This window comes from Sarcophilus harrisii, chromosome 1, assembly GCF_902635505.1.
Source record: "Sarcophilus harrisii chromosome 1, mSarHar1.11, whole genome shotgun sequence".
Classification (NCBI taxonomy): domain Eukaryota; kingdom Metazoa; phylum Chordata; class Mammalia; order Dasyuromorphia; family Dasyuridae; genus Sarcophilus; species Sarcophilus harrisii.
In genome coordinates this window covers 362,643,547-362,661,911 of record NC_045426.1, presented here as the reverse complement: position 1 = coordinate 362,661,911, position 18,365 = coordinate 362,643,547, and the positions used below count along the sequence as shown (strand labels likewise).

Genomic DNA, 18,365 nt, shown 5'->3' with positions numbered 1-18,365 from the left:
CCAAAAGTATTCAAATGAAATGCAAAAAAAAAAAAAAAAACAGGAAAAATGGAGGGGAGGGAGACACATACATAACTGTCTTAATCTTGAGAAAAGAAAAAAAAGAATTTTGTCCACAACTCAAAACATAGAAAAATGATGTTAGCTACCATACATTCATATTTTATCAAGTTTCAGGATGCTCAGATTTTTTTTTTAATACACCAACTAAAAATCATTGAATACCACCACATAGCAGGTCCCCAGACCAATCAGGACCGCTGAACAGTGTTTTATAAGAAAAAATCTCTGTAAAGAAAATAAAGAAAACTTATATGAATTGATGCTAAGCAAAATTAGCAGAATTAGCAAAACAATTTATTTTTAAAACTATGGTAATATAAAGGAAAATAGACTTCTGAACCCTGATTAATAAAATGACTACTCCTAATTTCAGGATGAGGAAATATGCCCTGCCCCCTTAAACAAATAGAGGGGTATATACTACAGGTGCAGAATAACACAGATGTTAATTTGTTTTGCTTGACTGTATTTATTTGATATAAAGGAAAATGGAAGTGGAAGGGAAGAAAGAGGGGAGGAAAGATATAAAGTGACAAAATATTTTTTTAAAAAAATCAATAAAACATTTAAAAAGAAAGAAAAATGGTGCTAACCCAGCAGTCTATATTTTTAATTGGGAGGCTTTTATTTTTTGAAAATGAGGCAAAGCATTAGAATTCTAACTATAGCTGGTGAAAATAATCAACAAATTGCAGTGTCATGCTAATGAATACTGTATCTTTTTGAGAGGACTCATTTTGGACATGATCTATCCACACAAGAGTTTTATAATGCTGACAAAACTGGTCTACAATAGCAACATTTCCCAATTTCTACTCTTACAGGTAACAGTAAATTAGATCCTCCTAGTTTAAAAGAAATAATAGACTATTTCTATGTGAACTAATGCTGCATATTTCTATGAAATTGAAGTGTTAAGAACTTTTCAACATCCTGGAGTTCTAATGTTAAATAATTATAGGTCTCATCCTAAAGAAAGACAGTGTCTGGTAATATTTTTACCATTTTCTTTCCTGCCAATATTACTTTACTGATCTAAATTCAAAACATTAAATGTTAACACAGAAGAAATTTCATGAAAAAACTGATCCATTTGCTGAGTGAAATGAGCAGGACCAGGAGATCATTATATACTTCAACAACAATACTATATGATGATCAATTCTGATAGACCTGGTCATCTTCAGCAATGAGATGAACTAAATCAGTTCCAATGGAGCAGGAATGAATTGACCCAGCTACACTCAGCGAAAGAACTCTGGGACATGACTAAGAACCATTATATAGAATTCCCAATCCCTCTATTTTTGTCTACCTGCATTTTTTATTTCCTTCACAGACTAAATAGTACACTATTTCAAAGTCCAATTTTTTTGGTACAGCAAAATAACTGTTTGGACATATATATTATTTTATATTTAATTTATACTTTAACATATTTAACATGTATTGGTCAACCTGCCATCTTGGGGAGGGAATGAAGGGAAGGAGGGGAAAAAGTGGAACAAAAGGTTTGGCAATTGTCAATGCTATAAAATTATCCATGCATATAACTTCTAAATAAAAAGCTATAATTAAAAAAAAAAATCCTGATTCATCATGGAGGCTTTTTGCAAGTTTTTCATAGTTGCTATAACATTGAAGATTTAATTTGTAATGTTGACTTTATCTGAAATTCTGGCAAAAATTTAACATTCAGAAAAGATTAGAAAAAACTTCACCTTCACCTAGGTATCAAGTTGGCAGAAGCATTTTCTTCTCTGTGATTCTGTGATTTTTTAAGATTTGCAGTAAATGTTCCCCAAACTACTCAAGCACAAATTCTTGAAATGGTAAATAATATTCCCCACCTTCTCTAGCAACTAATAATAGTTAAGAGAAAGCAATGAATACAAACTGAAGAGGAGCTCCAGTGCCCAATCTGTTAGTGAGTCAGAAATAAGTCACTCTTGAGTAACAACGATAAATCAAAAATATTAATAATAATAGCAAACAAAAAGGTTTTATGGGAAGGCAAGATGACTATTTGGGAGAAGCTGGATTGCCCTTTTTACTTCAATAATTAATCTTGCAGAAAAAATAGTTAGGAAAGCATGCGGCTGGGTATTCAATTTTTTTTTTAAAGGCAAATAATTAAAAAGAAGTAGTCAGATGACATTAGGGACTTCTTGAATAAAGGTGGTTATCCAGTACCTTCCTGGTATTAGAACCTAAAAACCTAGGTCATACATCACCTCATTTAGCACAATAATAGTTACAAAATAGCTACACACTGGTTTTACTAAGATAACCCTCTGTCATTAATGTAACTATAAGAAACCAGGGAAGCATATTTTTTAAGTATTCTTCAAAAAGTGGTTAAAATCAGCTTCTAAGAAAAGGATTAAATTTCAGTTACACTAAATATACACTTGTCTGGGTTGTTTCAGTTCTTTTTAGTACTCGACAACTAAGGTTTTACTTTATCATGAATAAGTTCTCATTATTTAGTATGAAAAGTTTTAAAGAGTTTTCTGCTATATCCATTGAGAAATTCTGTCAGACTTTATATCTTACAGGATTTATACACTTGGGAGCATGCATCAAATTAAACAGAAAAAGTATTTCCACATAATTTTTAAAATAAGCATGTTATTTTTTTTCTTTTTTGATCTGAATTTTCTTGTGCATCACAATAATTGTGGAAATATATATAGAAGAATTGAACATGTTTAATATATACTGGATTATTTGCTGTCTCAGGGAGGAGAAAGGAGGAAGAAAAAATTTGTAACACAAGGTTTTGCAAGGAAAAATGTTGAAAATTATCTATGCATATGTTTTGAAAATAAAAAGCTAAAAAAAACCTAAAAAAGTAAAATAAAATAAAAATGTTAAAGGCAAATCAATAAATTAGGCTACTGACAAAAATGTTTATTTAATAAAAATAAGTACAGGTATACCTGAGGCCTTAACATTCTCTAAAAGATCATCTATAATTCCAATTATTTTCTTATAATTTGCCCGTATAAAATAATCATTGACAACACCCAGAAATGCTCAGTTTTTTAATTTTGCAGGACAGTTCTAATTAAACAAACAAACAAAAATAACAAAAATATCCCAATGTGAAAGAAAACATGGAAGCAGATTTACAAGTTATTCTTCAATTTGAATCTTATTAAAATAAAATTAATGCAGCTATGGCAATGACAAACCACAAAATTCCAAATGTCATAAATGTTACTATTAAATCTACTACCTAAAATGTGTGTGTGTGTGTGTGTGTGTGTATTTCTATATACACTAAATGATTAATATGCTAGGAAGAGCAAATATTCCAAAAATCACATCAACTCCATTTTTTTTAAACTCTTTATGTTAGTTGATTATATCTTTCTTCTTGTGCTATTCTCTTTACAATAGTAATGGCATTATAATAATGGCACAATGCCACCAGATGGACAAACAAACAACCACAGGTATTTCAACAAATAAATGAATAATTAAAACCTTCATGGCATTATGTTAAATATTAAAGCACCACAATTTCATTGTGCAACTTACTTTTGACATTCTGCTGAAATTTTTAATTCTTTGGTTCTAGAAAGGAAGACCTTTATGAGTGCTCCAAGGTTGCCTGTTCGCGGATTATTTTCAACTGCAAAGAAAAAAATAACATTTAAGAATCAAAATCCATTCACAATAATGTAGAATTTCAATTAAGGACTAGCTATTATTTCATTGTTTTGAAATTCTCAGTTGAGGAAATTCTCTCTATCAATAAAGGTTGGGCACCTTCTCTACGACCTCCAGTCTTAGATGTTAAAAGCACTCTGAAAGATTTAAGTGACTTGCCCAGGGTCTATATGATGGAAGAGAAAGGCCTGAACCTACATGTTTTCTATCCACCACAGAATGCTGGTGAATGCCAAAATTAACACAGAACCAAGAGAACCAAAAGGAACTTCAACTGTTAAGACATCTGCTAAAAGTCTTGTTCACCTCAAACCTAAGAATCTGTGTCACTTACTGATAAATAATTTCAATACTCAAAAGTTAAAGAGAACAACAAGAAAAAGTGCTACTCTAGACATAATGCTAGCCAATGTGGGGAAAACTGATTAGAGATATGAAAATGTATGGAAAGAGGATTGAAGGTGCTAGGGAGAAGGTGGGAAATATATGTTATGATCTTATAGTTTATATAAACCTACAAAAGGAATGCTGAGAATTTGAATATGTTCCCCAGCTTCTTTGTGAAGCCACATGAGTTTCTTTAGTTTTTTAAAACAAAAGCAATTAAAAAAAAAAACTCACACTAACCTATATGAATATTAAAATGACTAATGCCAAGGGGAAGTTCTAAAAAATATTATGACAATAAATGGGGCTTTGTTTGTTGGTTCATTTGCTTAGAGTGGAGTATGACTGAGACAAAGAGAAAAGAAAGGTATACAAGGAGTAAGAACAACAAAGAGACAGAAGCTTAACTCAAATTAAATATTATCAACATGTGAGAAAAAGGAATTATATTGAAGCCAAAAAGAATAGAATAAACAAGTACGAGAGTCAATCAAATCTTTAGGATGAAAAAAGAAAGTGTTTGGGAAATGAGTTCTGATTTCTTGGCTAAGATGAACTCCATCCTAGAACAATGAAAAAATCTACACACATGAGAACTGACTGAACAGCTGTTAATTATATTTGACTGATCCTAAAGAATGAGAGATACCAGTAGACTGAAAAGAGGCAAATATTGTCCCAATTTTCAAAAGAAAAAAAAAAAAGCAAAGATTTGGAAAAGTATGAAAAATTTTGAACATATTTTAGGCATGACATTTTAATCAAAGTAAATGTTTACAAATACTTTGATATAATGCATATTAAGGAACAAAAATTGTGATGATTAGCTATCATGACAACCTAAGTGATGAATTATAATAAAATTTTCTTTTTGAAAATGCATTTATTATGCAAGCAGATCACAGAAACAATTTGACAAAATCTCAAACTATCCTTATGGACAATATAGAGAAAGGAGCCTTGTATTTTCATTGGATAATAATTTTTAGAACAGGATGGGACCTTAGAGGTCATCTAGTCCAACCTTAACATTTTATAAAAAAGGGAACTAAGCTCATATAAGAATTAAGTTACAAAGTTGGGGTTCAAAATCAATTCTGACTCCAAATTCAGCACTCTTTCCACTGAACCTTACTATTTTCCCTATACATAACTAGTTAAAACAATTGTCCCCAAAGATTACCAGTGAATAGATAAGTATAAACTACCACATATGGCTTCAGAAAGGAAAATGAACAAAAATAAGATGGATGAGTGTGAAGACCGTGTATTTTTAAATCAGCAGGAGTCAGGAATTCAGATTAGGGGAAAATCGTCAATCTTTATTCTCAGTGAAGAAGGATCAGAGGTGGAAGATAATCGGCGATAGCAATGTGTGCAGCTGAGTCAAGAAGCTAGCTAGATCAGCAGCCACACGACCAGCAGCTAGGAGTATGGAACCCAGACCCAATCTCTCCCAGCTTCTCTTCCTGTCTCACTCTCTGTCTCCACCCACCAAAATCGTCATTTCCTATACAACACATCAGGACTTGCACGGAGAGTGGGCAGGGACCATTCTTTATCCAGTCATGTATATTAATAGAGTATAGCCCAATTACTATTTAGCCTCACGTACTTGGGACCTCAGTGCATCAACTCAAACCTCAGCCCATTACAGATGAGATGTGGCTTAATAGACATTCATGAAATTAAGTTTTCTAGTTGACTTCAAGTTCATGAAATCAAATCTGTTTGATTGATATAGCAAACAAAAACCTATGCCCTTCATTAATAGATGTATAGTACCTCCAATAAAAAGAGAAATTATGATACCTTTGGCCTCTAGGCTGATCAGACCAAACCTGAAATACTATGTTCAATTCTTGGTACCACAATTTAGGAAGAAGCTGAAAAAATAGTTTCAACTAGAAGAGTGAAAATAAAACATTAAGGAGTCTGGAACTAGCAATAAATATGATCATGGACATGAGTAAGGGTTGTGTAACTATTGTAAAATATTTGGCAAGCTGTCGGGCTGCTGAAGAACTGATTTGTTTTGTGCAAACAGTAAAAGTAGAACCAAGGGGTAGAAATTTCAAGGAGGGAAATTACAGTTCAACCTAACACCAACAAATCTTTCAAATATTTTGTACTATCTAAAAATCACTGGAAATATTTGGACATAGGCTGAATACTTATATGGCAATTCTTGTTCTAGGTTAGACTAAAAGATTTCAAAGGCCTTTAACATTTGCATTAACCTACACAGGAAGAGATATTTATTAAGTTTATTAATCCAAAATGCTTTGCACATAGTAAAGATTTAAAAGTTCTTTAGCATTCATTAAGCACTGATTACATGCCCAGGCATTAATGCTACAAAGAGAAGCAAAACAATTCCTGCCATCAATAATATTTTATCAATGAAGATGATACATACACATATACACTGAATGGTGTTAGAAGAAATCAAGCAATCAATCATGGATAGTAGGTCTATTGCAAATTTCTTTGCTGTTATTGTTGTTCAAGCCTATCTTCTGCTTCATGATCCTGTGGACCAAAGTACACCAATGCTATCCATGGGGTTTTCTTGGCAAAGCTACTAGAAAGGTTTGCCATTTCCCTCTCCAGTAGACTAAGGCAAATAGAGCTTAAGTGACTTGCCCAGATGTCATACAGCTAATAAGTATCTGAGACCAAATTTGAAGTCAGATCCTCCTGAATCCAGGCACAGTGCTCTATCCATGGAGCCATCTGGCTCTTTTTCTTAATTAATAATCTCAATTAGGCTGTCACTGAAAAAAAGGCAATCTTTTGATCCTCTCTATAAATGATTCTTCATCATTCTTTCTGCAGTGGCTATTTCAAATTTATTTTCCCCCTCAAGTCTCATATATATATCCCCTATGCCTATTAGCTCAGCAGACAATCTGGTCTCAGATTTTAAGAAAATAAAGGCCATTCACATGAGGTTCCTTTTCTCTTCTCTTCATCTCTAAACCTTATGATATAGTCCATTCTCTTCTCTTTTATTGCCATCTCTGATGAAGAGGTGGCCCTTCTCCTTGCTAAGGCCAACCTTTCTATGGGTAACCTTAACCACAAAACTCGATATCTTCTCCCCACTGTCTACAAACATTCCAGGGTCTCCACAATCCTGACCTTCTCGGCTTCTAGAACCCTCTCCTCCCAAAACATCTTGTGTGTATGTATATACCCACACACAGACAAGACATACACATACATGTATATACATGTATACATTGTCTCCCTCTCATAAAACGTAAGCCCCTTGAATGCAAGAACAGAATACACTTCTCTTTATACCCCAAAAATCTAGCAAAGTGACCCTTCCCCTTCCTTTTCAGTTATACCCTGCTGCCTAACCCCTTGAAGATTCATGTCCTTCCTGGTCTCATTTTTGACTTTGTGACTTCAGAGCACAAGCCCTGGCCAAATACTTTCATTTTTTCTCTCAACCCCATTCTCTTTCGTTTTGCTTGTGTTTCTATCTTCCAGAACTTAGCACAGTGTCTGGCATATATAGTAAGTGATTAATTAATAAATGCTAATTTCCTAGATTTTTTGTCTAAGGCCAAATCTTCCTTGAGGATATTGCTAACCTATCTGCACTCCTTAGACTATAAGTTTCTTTATGGCAAGAACTATCTTTTGCCTCTTTTTATATCTCCAAGTGCTTGGTACCTGATGGTACTTAATAAATTCTTATTGACTATTTAACCAATTTTACAAACTCTTACTCAGTCAAATCCCAGCACTCATTATTTAAATCCTATTTTCTGTTCCTTTCCCTGTCTATGCCTCTACTCTGTTCTCCCTCAACCCAATTAATGTCCTACTCTAAAGTTACCCACCCCTACCACTATGCTCTTTGGAATGCCTGCTCCATAGATAATAAACATGCTCATCTTAAGTCTTTTCTTTTCCCTCTCCTTCCATCTTTCTGAAAGGACTAAATTCTGGATTCCCTCTGATAACAAAAGATTACAAACTTCTTCAGTAACTGTCCCCGTGCCTGAAATTCTCCTCTGCCTGCTGGCCTGGTCTTCTAGCCTCCTTAGAGGCCCAGTCAAAAATCTCACCTTCTGCAAGAAGCCTTTCCTGACCTTGATCTTAGTGCCCTCCCACCTCTAAAACTGCATCTAATTTATCCCATATATATTTTGTTTGTACATGGTTGTTTTCATGCTGTCTCCCTCATTAAAATGTGAACCCTTGAAAGCAGGGATTGTGTTGGTTTTTTTTTTTTTTATTAACTTTCTCTGCATCTCCAGTGTTTAGCACAGTATGTGGCACACAGTAGGCACTTAATAAATGCTTATCAACTGACTGGAGCACTTAATACTTATAGATTGATTAACTCATTTCATCTGACACCTGATACTATGTCATATAGTTCTATACAGCTACTGTTTTTTCACTCTAATGACAAAATATGGCAAAGAACAAAGAAAATGATGCTACTTTCTACATACACTTTGCTGATCCCCTGCCCTTCCTCATGCCTGAATCTTTTTTTCCACTGACGCATGCACATCCCCTCCATCCAAATCTAGTCCTGTGTTTGCCTATTTTCTAGGAGCACCTTAACTACCTCCAGCATACTCATTAGTCCAGGAACTTTTAGCTGCAAAATGACGTTCACTATTGTCCCTCTTAAGCACATTTTACTACGCATATAATTCTCGTGGTCAATATTGTCACTATAGTTCAAGGAAGCTGCTGAATCCTAATAATGGACAATTCTTAAAGCAACAAAGGATTTTAGAACAATACTTTTTTTAAGAAAAAAAGATTATGTTTGTGGCAGCCCTTTTTGTAGTGGCTAAAAACTGGAAACTGAATGGATGTCCATCAGTTAGAGAATGGTTGAATAAATTGTGGTATATGAAAATTATGGAATATTACTGTTCTGTAAGAAATGACCAACAGGATAATTTCAGAAAGGCCTGGAGAGATTTACACGAACTGATGCTGAGTGAAATGAGCAGGACCAGGAGATCATTATATACTTCAACAACAATACTATATGATGACCAGTTCTGATGGACCAGGCCATCCTCAGCAACGAGATCAACCAAATCATTTCTAATGGAGCAATAATGAACTGAACTAGCTATGCCCAGAAAAAGATCTCTGGGAGATGACTAAAAACCATTACATTGAATTCCCAATCCCTATATTTATGCACACCTGCATTTTTGATTTCCTTCACAAGCTAATTGTACAATATTTCAGAGTCTGATTCTTTTTCTACAGCAAAATAACGTTTTGGTCAGGTATACTTATTGTGTATCTAATTTATATTTTAATATATTTAACATCTACTGGTCATCCTGCCATCTAGGGGAGGGGGTGGGGGGGGTAAGAGGTGAAAAATTGGAACAAGAGGTTTGGCAATTGTTAATGCTGTAAAGTTACCCATGTATAGATCCTGTAAATAAAAGGCTATTAAATAAAAAAATAAAAAAAAAAGATTATCATTAAACACCTTGTTAAATAATTCAGCTTTAACCCTTGACTGCCCTAAGATCAAAACTATTCAGTTGTTTACAGAAATATGGGCTAGTGGACTACCTACCTGAGAAAGCAGATTATTTTATGAATGGGTACATAATCCACATCTGAGGAATCCTGTATGCACACTGTATATATGTATTTAAAAGTTGAAATAAGACCTGCTCATTAACCGATATTAATTCTCTTACCTAAAGACTTGCAGACTGAGACCGTGGCTTCCTCCAAAAGCTTCAGTTCAGCACTGGGAAGAATATAAAAGGGAAGTGATTGGTTGGAGCATAATAGGTATACAAAATATTTAGTGGACTTTTTTTAATACGTAATTTTTAAAGTTTATCATTTTACTGGAACATAAATATTTAAAAATTATTTACTGTATGAAACTGAAACTGGAACAGGAAAACATAATACCCACAGCAAAAAGTATGCTTAATGTTTTACTTATAGTCACTATTCACCAATTATAAAGATTGATTAAATAATCACTATGTGCAAGGGCATTTTGGTATTTTCACATAAATAACTGTGGTTTTATAGTAAGTAGAAAGGTCTCCACTAACAGTAAGACCATATTGCTAACTATTGGTTTGTTAACTAGTTTGTATTTTTTAATCAGATAAAAATTAACTGACCTTTATTAGAAAAAGCAGAACAGGAGGGAGGGGGAAGAAGAAGAGAAAGAAAAGAATTTGGGGGAAGAAGCAAGGAGAGATGACATGTAAATAACTAGAAACATATGCGTGCACACACACACAGTCACTCACTAACTAGAAGGTAATCTTTGAGGGGAAACAGCACAAACAATAGAGGAGAATAGGAAAGGCTTCTTGCAGAGGGTAGGAATTGAGCTGAATCTTGAAGGAAGCCAAAGAAACTAACAGAAGAAAATGGTAAGAAATCAATATAAAGTACCAGGGGCAGGAAATGGAGTATTCCTGAATTTTTTATTCCTGAAAATTTAAATGAAACTTTATTTTCCCAGAGATGTACATTATAATTTCAGGGATAATTTCATTTTATACTTTGCCATTGAGTAGAGCTACTATCCTTTATTTTTTTAATAATAAATTTTATTGATGATTTGTTTCTATGTCATAGTCATTTTGACATATCCACAAGCTGTCCCCTCCCAATAAACTCTAACTAGTAAGAAAAAGAAAGGAGGAAAAAAAAATAAAAAAAAGATTCCATATAATCCCATCCTGAAAGGTCTATTCCCAGAAAGACGATCGCTACAAAAAGCAGAAAGGTATATTTTATTATTTCTTCTTCCAAATCCAAAGTGATTATTAAAATTACTCAACAATCAACTTCATTTTATACTTCTTTCATTTGCATTATTGTAATCATTGTGTATAATGTTGTTCAGGTTCCTTTCACTATAGTCTACCAGCTTATCATATATTAAACCACATCAATATTCTAAGACATTCACATACCACAACTTGTTCAGCAATTCCCTCAAACAATGAGTACCCAAATTGTTTCCAGTTTACTGGCACAAAATGTTTTACCATGAAAATTTGAGTATATATGGCACCTCTTTTTCCTCTTTTTGGACAATTTAAGATATATACCCAATAGCTGGATCTCTGGGTCAACAGTTTAGTGATACTGCTTACCTAATTCTAAATTTATTTCCAGAATAGTTGGAGCTCTTTGAGTACAGAGGCTGTCTTTTTTTTTCTTTTTTGTAATCTAATAACTTAGTACAGTGCCTGGCACATAACAGGTCCTTAACATAAAATATATGTAATTACTTAATGACTGACCAATTCAGAGCTCACTACTATGTCTGTTTTCCTACAATCCTCTGAACAATATTTTTCGTTTTTTATCAATTTTCCCCAACTTGTTACATGTGAGGTGAAATGTCAGAGCTGTTTTAAGTAGCATTTCTCTTAATATGAGATATTTAGCACAATTTTTCATATATCTATTGATAGTTTATGATTCTTTTTGAAAATTATCTATATCTTACCTTTTGGGAAAAGGCTCTTGGTCTTATGTATTAATTCCCTAAAAAATTTAGTCATCAAATTTTATCAAAGAAGACAGATTTAAGCCAAAGTTCTCTACCTACAAATCCTGTACTCAGAATTATGATGATGATGATGATGATGATGACATACACACTGTCACTTTCCTTCCTTGTTTCACTAAACATTCTCCCACTAGCCATAATTATGAAAGACTCTTCTTTTATTCTCTTTTAATTGTTAAGGCATGTATCCATATGGAACTTATGTTATACAATGCAACATACTGCTTTAAACCTATTTTCTGCCAAACCAAAAGTCTGTGAGATAGCGTTCTTCTCTCAATTAGGCTGACTAAATCCTGAAATACTGAATTGCAGCACTTTTTTTCTTGCCCCATTTAATCTTTCTTTCATATACTTTAAAAAAAAATTTAAGTTGGAGTAAGAAGATCTGGGTTTAAATCTCAGCTCTTATTACCCATATGACCTTGAGAAAAATAATTTTATCTCCTGGACTTTAGTTTCTTCATCTACAAAATGGAAGGATTGGATTTGATGCCCAAATTCCCTTCCAGCTCTAAATCTGTGAACTGACCATATACTTATATGTTTGAAAATCCATAATTTAAATTTTGTAGCATGGTCATTTTTATTTTATCAGTGTGGTATGGTGGATAGAAGAAAGTTTTAAAAGACCACACTTTGTTTTCAAAGATCAAGGCTTATTAAACCTCACATCTGACATATGCTGGCTGTATGACCTAAGATAGATCACTTGTCCTTTCAGTACTTTTAGCAATTCCTTAAAATATTAAGTTCCTTCAGAGAAGGCACCAACTTGCACTGACAGTCCAAGTTTCCTTATCTGGTAATTTCTGAATCAATAACAATTCAATACCAATCACTTCTATATTGGCAAATTCTATCCATAAACACTCTATTCTCCTATTTTCTTCTCCCTTCATTTCCAAAAAAGTTTAAAATAATATTTGAGTCTTTGAATATGAATTGTTATATATCTAAATCCCAAAGCAAGCAATATTTGTAATGGAAATAGGCTGCATGCTTTCCTAATAAATCTGAGACAAACTGAAGTTATTACTTCTCCCCACTGTTACTTGACAAGCTTGTTTTATCCCAAATTTATTATGAAAAAAGCGAATGGTATAAAGATAGCTAGCTTTCGGGGTTTAGATAAATTCTATTTAATCATATTTTACAAGATCCCTTCCATGTCTGTGCTGTTTTGAAGGTCTGAATATAAATATTATAATTTCCCCCCCAAACTTTGTCCATCTGCAGTTATGATCGGGTGATTTTTAACTATCATCTCTAAGTAAATGATTCACAAATATACTTATGCGTCCCTAGATTCTTCCTGCTTTCCAGTCTCACATTGTCAATGGTCTATTGGAAACGGAAAACTAAATGTACCAGAGATATCTACAACTCAAAATGTACTAAACTAAATTCATTTTTACATTTAAATCTTCCCCTTTTCCAAATTTCCCTTTTTCTGTCGAAGATATCATTCTTTCAGGTGATGAGATTTATATTTTCGGCATTGTCCCCAACTCCTCATTCTCTCTTACATATCCAATCACTCCAAAATATACATCCAATATCTTCTCTAAACACAGACAGTAATCACCTTAGATCAGGACCTCATCACCTCTCAGGATATCTGCAATAGCTTCTTAAGTGATCTCCCTGGCTTAAATTCTTCATCATTTCAACCCATACTACACAATGATGCCTAAGTAATTCTCCTTAAGTGAACATCTGAATATATCATCTTCCTACCCTCAATCAACTTCAGTGACTTTCTATTTGTTATGTCTAAGATAAAAAATAAATTCCTATGTTTAGCTTTTAAAGCTTTTCACAACTTGATTTCTAACTCTTAATTTTTAATCTTTTATTCTTATTTAACACTGCTATCCTTCCCACACTCTGTAATCCAGGCAAACTGGCTTTAACTTATTTGCACTGGCCATCTCACAGGGTACAATGTGTTTCCTTGTTACCTCTGCGGTTCCTCTCTTTCTTTAAGATATATCTTCATGAAACCTTCCGTGATTTTCCTAATTGCTAGTGCTCTCCTTTACTATTATGCATTTATTTACTCTCTTAATATCTACACTGTATATAATCATATATGTACTTTCTTCTCTATTAAAATATAAACTTTTCACATGAATATTTTTTTCTTTGTATCCCCAGTACCAATAACAGTATCTGATAAACAGCAGATGTTTAAGGAATGTTGTTGAATGACTGTTCAAGATGACATTTTAAATCTCTATTAAGGTTTATACTCTAGAATAAATTAGTATATTTTATTGTGCATGGTCTGATCAAGTATTTACAAAAAGACTATTATAAAAATAACTGAAATTTATGCATCAGTATCATTTGCTGAGAAATAAATTGGTTAAAATGTGTGGAAAATATGCTAAGTCTTTCCATATCAAATCATATGTACTCTAATCAACATATACTCTGATACTTGAGGCCTTCAATGCAAAAGAAGGAAAAGGAGAAAATGGGGAAAAATGGAAAATATAGTTCCAGAAAAAGAAATTAGAGATAACAAAGACTTGCAAGATATATGGAACATATATTTGAATTTTCATACCTCTAGAGTTAAATTTTTTTCCAGAAAAAGAAAACGCGCACACACACACACACACACACACACACACACACACACCTGAAAGACTACAAATGAACAATGAATTAAGCCCAGAGTTGAAAAGCAAGGATTATTTTCTATGATAGCAAAGATCATTCTTTTAAAAATTCATATTTTACTGGTGTTGCTATATGGCAGCAAGTCAGTGAACAGTACTATGTCCAAAAATCTTAAGATGAATATCACATGTAGGACAATGAAGAGGCACATGGTGATTTTGAATAGGCTATAAAAACCAAGTTGTATCTCAAAGAACAATAGGAAAAAAGATTGAATGACAGAAAGAGAAGATGGATATGTCAGATGATCAAGAGGAAAGAATGCTATCAATATGTGGAGAAAGAAAGAAAAGCTTTCAGTTTGTTGACCGAACCTGAGGCAGATATTTTTTATCATGGGAACAAAGAGTCTCAGTGAACAGAAAGGCACAGATGTGGTTGTGATTTCTATCACTGAAGGGAACTTCCAAATTGATGGGACTACAAATCCATTTGACAATTCTGAATATGATCTACAAAGTTCATTTTTTCTGTTCTTTAAAAATATTTTATCGTTTTTCTATAATCTAGCCCGTAGCCTATTTTTGTAAAAGGATTATGTGATTGTGAATTTTACCAAACATTTAAAGAACAATTAATTCCAATACTATGCAAACTATTTGGAAAAATGGAGAAAGGAGTCCTACAAAATTACTTTTTTGACACAGATATGGTGTTGAAACCAAAATCAGGTAGGGTCAAAATAGACAAAGAAAATTATAAATCAATTTCCCTAATGAATGTTGATGCCAAAAATCTTAAATAAAATAATAACAAAGAGATTACAGTAAGTTACCCCCAGGACCAAGTAGGATTTATATCAGGAATGCAGGACTAGTTCAATATTAGGAAAACTATTGGAATAATTGATTATATCCAGTAACCAAACTAACAGAAATCATGGTTATCTCAATAAATGCAAAGAAAGCATTTGACAAAATCCAACATCCATTCCTATTAAAAACACTAAAGAATATAGGAATAAATGTCCTTAAAATGATCAGTAGTGTCTATTTAAAACCATCAGCATGTATCATATATAATGGGGATAAACTACAACAATTCTCAATAAGATGGGAGATGAAATAAGGTTTCCCCCAGAACCATTATTATTCAACCTTGTATTAAAAATGTTAGTGTTAGCAATAAAAGAAGAAAAAGAAATTAAAGAAATTGGAGTAATGAGGAAACCAAATTATCACTCTTTGCAAATGGCATGATAGTATACAGAGAACCCTAGAGAATCAACTAAAAAACTATAAGAAATATTTCACAAATTTAGCAAATTTGCAGGATACAAAATATTCATATAAATCATTAGCATTTCTATATATTACCAACAAATTCTAGCAGAAAGAAATACAAAGAGAAACTCCATTTCAAATAACTGTAGATAACATAAAATATTTGGAAGTCTACCTGCCAAGACAAATTCAAGAAATATATGAATACAATTACGAAACACTTTCCACACAAATAAAGTCAGATCTAATAAATTGATAGAATATCAAATGCTCATAGGTAGGCCTAGCTAATATAAAAAAATAACAATTCTACCTAAATTAATCTACTTATTCACTACCATACCAATCAAACTCCCAAGAAATTATTTTACAGAGCTAGAAAAAATAAAAACAAAATTCATCTGGAAGAAAAAAAGGTCAAAAATTTCAAAGGAATTAAAGAAAAAAATGCAAATGAAGGTGGTGTAGCTACACCAGACCTGAAACAAAGTGCAGTCATCAAAATCATTTGGTACTGGGTAAGAAATAGAATAGTCGATCAGTGGAATAGATTAGGCTCATCAAGACACAACAGTCAATAACTACAGTAATCTAATGTTTGATAAACCCCAACTTCTAGAATAAGAATTTGCTATTTGACAAAAATTGCTGGGAAATTTGGAAATTAGTATGGCAGAAAATAGGCACGGACCCACACCTAACATCCTATACCAAGATAAGGTCGAAATGGGTTCATGATTTAGACATAAAAGTGACACTATAAGAAAATTAGAAGAATAAAGGATAGTCTACCTCTCAGATCTATGGAGAAAGAAGGAATTTGTGGCCAAAGAAGAACATTACAGAATTGTACATTATGGAATGCAAAATGGATAACTTTGAGTATATTAAGTTAAAAAGGTTTTATACAAACAAAACTAATGCAGACAAGACAAGAAGGGAAGCAGTAAACTGTAAAAAAAAAATTTACATCTAAGGGGTCTAATAAAGGCTTCATTTCTAAAATATATAGAGAACCGACTTAAATTTCTAAAAAAAAAAAAAGTCATTTCTAAGGAAAAAAGTCATTCTTCAATTGATAACATCGTTGTTGATTACAACTGGGGAGTTAATCACACATAAGAATATAACTGTTAAGTTTGCATTTATCTGTATATTTCTTTTGCACTGATTTATTCCTATTGTTCCTTTAAGACAAGTCAACAAGTATTTTTGAGCATCTATTTACATGTTCCAGGCACTATGATAATTAATCCCTGTGATTAATTTTGCTAACACTAATTTGATCCTAGTCCTTTTTTTGGCCTCTGAAGCACCTATACATATTTTCTTTTATTTGCCCTATCCCAGGTTGCTTGAGTTTATTTAAACTGTTAGTTTGTCTTGATTTTTACTTATTCAGTTGACTCCTTTGACCCTTATTTCTTTCTCGATAAGAATATAGTTCAAAAGCCATTCTTGCCTCTCCCACTCACCTCACTTCCATCACCATGCTTCCACTGGTGCAACCATTTAACTTGAATATATTTGTATTCAAATATCATATACCAGAAGAGACTCCAAATGGATATGAAACATAGTTTTGAAGTCATCTCAGAAAGCAGAGGCCAGCAAACTATGACCAAAATTGACCCAAAAACTGGTTTTTACATGACCAGATCTTCAAAATATCATTCCCTGAATTACAAATATTTCAAAATGCAAAAAATGTGGGAAGGAATCACAAAATTATGATTTGTTATCTGTAAATATTGGATTTTATATACCTACTTGCCCATGGTCATGAAAAAATTTCTTAGGCGTAAAGTAAGTGGTCATGAATGGAAAAAGTTTAAGAAGCCCTGATCTAGAGAATCATTCCCCTAAGACTCCTCGTTATGATTCTTTGCTGAATAATCAAAAAGACTGGAGGCAGAGCCAAGATAGTAAAGTTAAGGCAGGGACTCAACTGAGGTCTCCCCCAAATGCCACCAAATACTTTAAAAATAATTACTCTAAACAAATTCTAAAGCAGCAAAACCTACAAAAAAGATGGAGTGAAACAATTTTGCAAACCAAAACAACTTAGAAGGTCAGCAAAAAAAAAGTCTATCACACCTGGGTGAGAATGGAACATAGTCAAGCACAAGTTATGCCATAATAGCCTCATCAAATCCAAAGCAGGCCTTGGAGAACCACTGAATCAGCAATAGTAGCAGCTGTTTCTGGCACTCTTTACTCAGAGAAGGCAATCAAATTGCTCAGAAGTATGTTACAAGGGTCTCTTTCCTAGCACTGAGGCAGGACTACATTGCTTTGTCTACACACAGATCTCAGTAACAGTCCAGGATTGCATTCCCTGGGCGAGGGAGCAGTTGTATACCAGACTTTGCAGCCACAATGGAGGAGGATTCCTCCTCACAGTTCCAGGGTGAAAAAGAGTGTTTGTGGTCACTTATAGAGCAAAGCATGGTAAATACACCTCTCCTTAGATCATACCACCTAGAAAGAACTGAAAACTCACAAGTCCCTAGAAGAATCTCTGAAAACAGTTGCATAAAAATCTTGAAGCTTGGGACAGTAAACCCTCTGCCCTGAAAACAGAATCTTACTTTAACGAAGAGGGAAAAGTCAAGGAAAATGAGCAAACAGAAAAAAGTTCTGACTGAAAAATAACCCCTTAAAAAACAGACTTGAGCAAATTGTAGAAGAAAAAAAGCCAACGAAGAGAAGAATGACTTAAAACGCAAAAGTTGCCAAATGGAAAAAGAGATACA

General features: G+C 33.2%; 1 protein-coding gene across 5 annotated transcripts in view; it reads right to left on the bottom strand.

Moving 5' to 3' along the window:
• The window catches only part of DYM (dymeclin), a 525,071-nt gene that overhangs the window by 459,033 nt on the left and 47,673 nt on the right, over window positions 1-18,365 (bottom strand). For all 5 annotated transcript variants that reach the window (XM_031945966.1, XM_031945964.1, XM_031945968.1 and 2 more), the window contains exons 3-4: window positions 9,840-9,892; window positions 3,610-3,703 (exon numbers count right to left, since the gene is read on the bottom strand). In XM_031945966.1, the coding sequence (XP_031801826.1) occupies window positions 3,610-3,703; window positions 9,840-9,892 (147 nt within the window). The remainder of the gene's footprint in view (window positions 1-3,609; window positions 3,704-9,839; window positions 9,893-18,365) is intronic.